The sequence below is a fragment of the Carlito syrichta genome, unplaced genomic scaffold, assembly GCF_000164805.1.
Source record: "Carlito syrichta isolate Samal-C Ts95f unplaced genomic scaffold, Tarsius_syrichta-2.0.1 Scaffold296829, whole genome shotgun sequence".
Taxonomy (NCBI): Eukaryota; Metazoa; Chordata; class Mammalia; order Primates; family Tarsiidae; genus Carlito; species Carlito syrichta.
The window spans coordinates 33,199-35,317 of record NW_007240925.1 but is presented as its reverse complement, the minus strand read 5'-3'; the positions used below and the strand labels follow the sequence as shown (position 1 = coordinate 35,317).

Here is a 2,119-nt window from a genome sequence, read left to right as displayed (position 1 = left end):
ATACTTCAAAGTAGCAACTTCCCATTAATCCTTGTCAAACATTGAATTTCTTGCTCTAATTTATGAAAACTCTTTTATTTTAGGGACTCATGAGATTAGATGAGGTCCCTCCAAGTAATCTTTCACCCAATTAACCCAGAGTTAATTGGTCTGAACCTGAATTACATCTGTATAATTCAACCATGATATTTCATCATATTCATTGCCCTAGAAATTAGGATAGGAAATCTTGGGAATTGGGGAGTTAATTTTTAAAACATGCATACCACATCTATTTACAAATATCTAGTGTATTTGTGTATAAAATACTTTTCATTTTTTGCAATTCTTTGATGAAGTGTGGAGTCTGAAAAGGCTATAGAAGGCAACTGGAGTAGAAACTGAGAATGAAGTAGTGCAGTCTAGAGTTGTTCTGCTCAGAATAGTTGCCTCTGGCTAGCTTGAGTCAGCATGTTCTATAAATATAAACTGTTATACATACTGAGTTTTAAATAATTCATATAAAAATCATGTAAACTATCTCATTCATGATATTTATGTTGATTACATTTGAAATGATAATGTTTTGGATATAGTAGATTAAATAATACATATCATGAAAGTTAATTTTACCTATTACCTTTGTACTCTTTTAATGTGGCTACTAAAACATTTAAAATCACACATGTGGTCTAAATTATATTTCTATTGCATAGTGTTGATCTAGAGAGGTTTTTTTGTTGTTATTGTTGTTTCTCCTTAGGTATCCACTATGTCACCCAACGTTAGTACTACCTCTTTTCTACTGACTGGGTTTCCAGGTCTGGAGAAATTCCATCCTTGGATTTCCATTTCCTTCTTTGTCATCTATGCCTCTATACTCTTTGGCAACGGTACTCTCCTCTTCCTTATCAGAGAAGACAGCACTCTTCATGAACCCATGTACTGCTTTCTGGCTATACTGGCAGCCACAGACCTTGGAGTGACTTTGACAACAATGCCCACTGTACTTGGTGTTCTGTGGCTGGATCATAGGCATATAAGCCATGGAGCCTGCTTCTTCCAGGCCTATCTAATCCACTCACTTTCTGTCGTGGAGTCTGGAGTCTTGCTCGTCATGGCCTATGACCGTTTCATTGCCATCTGTAATCCTCTGAGATATGCCTCCATTCTCACCAATGCTAAGGTGGTGAAGATAGGTCTGGGAGTTCTAATGAGGGGATTTATACTAATCGTGCCCATAATCATCACCCTCTCTGGATTCCCCTACTGCAGATCCCATGTCCTCTCCCATGCCTTCTGCCTGCACCAGGATGTAATCAAGTTGGCTTGTGCTGACATCACCTTCAATAGACTTTATCCAATAGCCCTGGTCTCCGTAACTGGTTTCTTGGACTCTATGCTTATCCTTATTTCTTACATCTTGATCCTTAAGACTGTTATGGGAATTGCTTCAGGCAAAGAGCAGGCTAAGGCTCTAAATACTTGTGTTTCTCACATTAGCTGTGTTCTGGTTTTTTACGTCACTGTGATTGGACTTACGCTCATTCATCGATCTGGGAAATATGTGCCACGTATAGTTCACATTATCATGAGCTATGTCTACTTCCTCTTCCCCCCGTTTGTGAATCCAATAATTTATAGTATTAAGACCAAGCAGATACAAGATGGTATCCACCATCTTCTGCGTTTCCATAGAATTTGAGTTTATTCAATGACTGTGGGGGATCTCTCCATTGTGGAAAGAATATTTTAGGAGAATGGGCTATATAATCCCCATGTGGCTTAAAATTAGATGACTGGCATTCCTGTCATTTAAAAGACAGAGCTTTGGCTCTAATTATCAGTGTACCTATTGCATCCCTAGGGGCATTTGACCTTTGTTCTGTTGCTCTGTTTTGTGGATTTGTTTGGTATTTTGCTATTTTTCACTCTGATGAAGTCACATGCATCCATGGATACCTGAGACCAATGATACTTGAAATGGTTGGAGAGTCTATCCAGACACAGGAGAATGAGATAGTTTAATGGCGTTCCCAAGTACTATGTGGTAGACAGTTCAATAATGTCCTGTATTCCTTTATAACAAGTATCAAAGATGATTAAGGGTCTTAGACAAACCCACTGGTACTGTATGGCA

General features: G+C 38.4%; 1 protein-coding gene across 1 annotated transcript; it reads left to right on the top strand.

Annotated features, from left to right (window-relative positions):
- Nucleotides 1-748: 748 nt before the first annotated feature.
- On the top strand, nt 749-1,684 carry LOC103256840 (olfactory receptor 51B5-like). Its single transcript, XM_008054599.2, has one exon. It carries the CDS (start codon nt 752-754, stop codon nt 1,682-1,684), a length of 933 nt encoding a protein of 310 aa, XP_008052790.1. The 5' UTR covers nt 749-751.
- The last annotated feature ends 435 nt before the right edge of the window (nt 1,685-2,119 follow it).

Bases quoted from the DNA above. Each gene is read 5' to 3' on its own strand.
- LOC103256840 (XM_008054599.2), top strand. From the start codon at position 752: ATGTCACCCAACGTTAGTACTACCTCTTTTCTACTGACTGGGTTTCCA.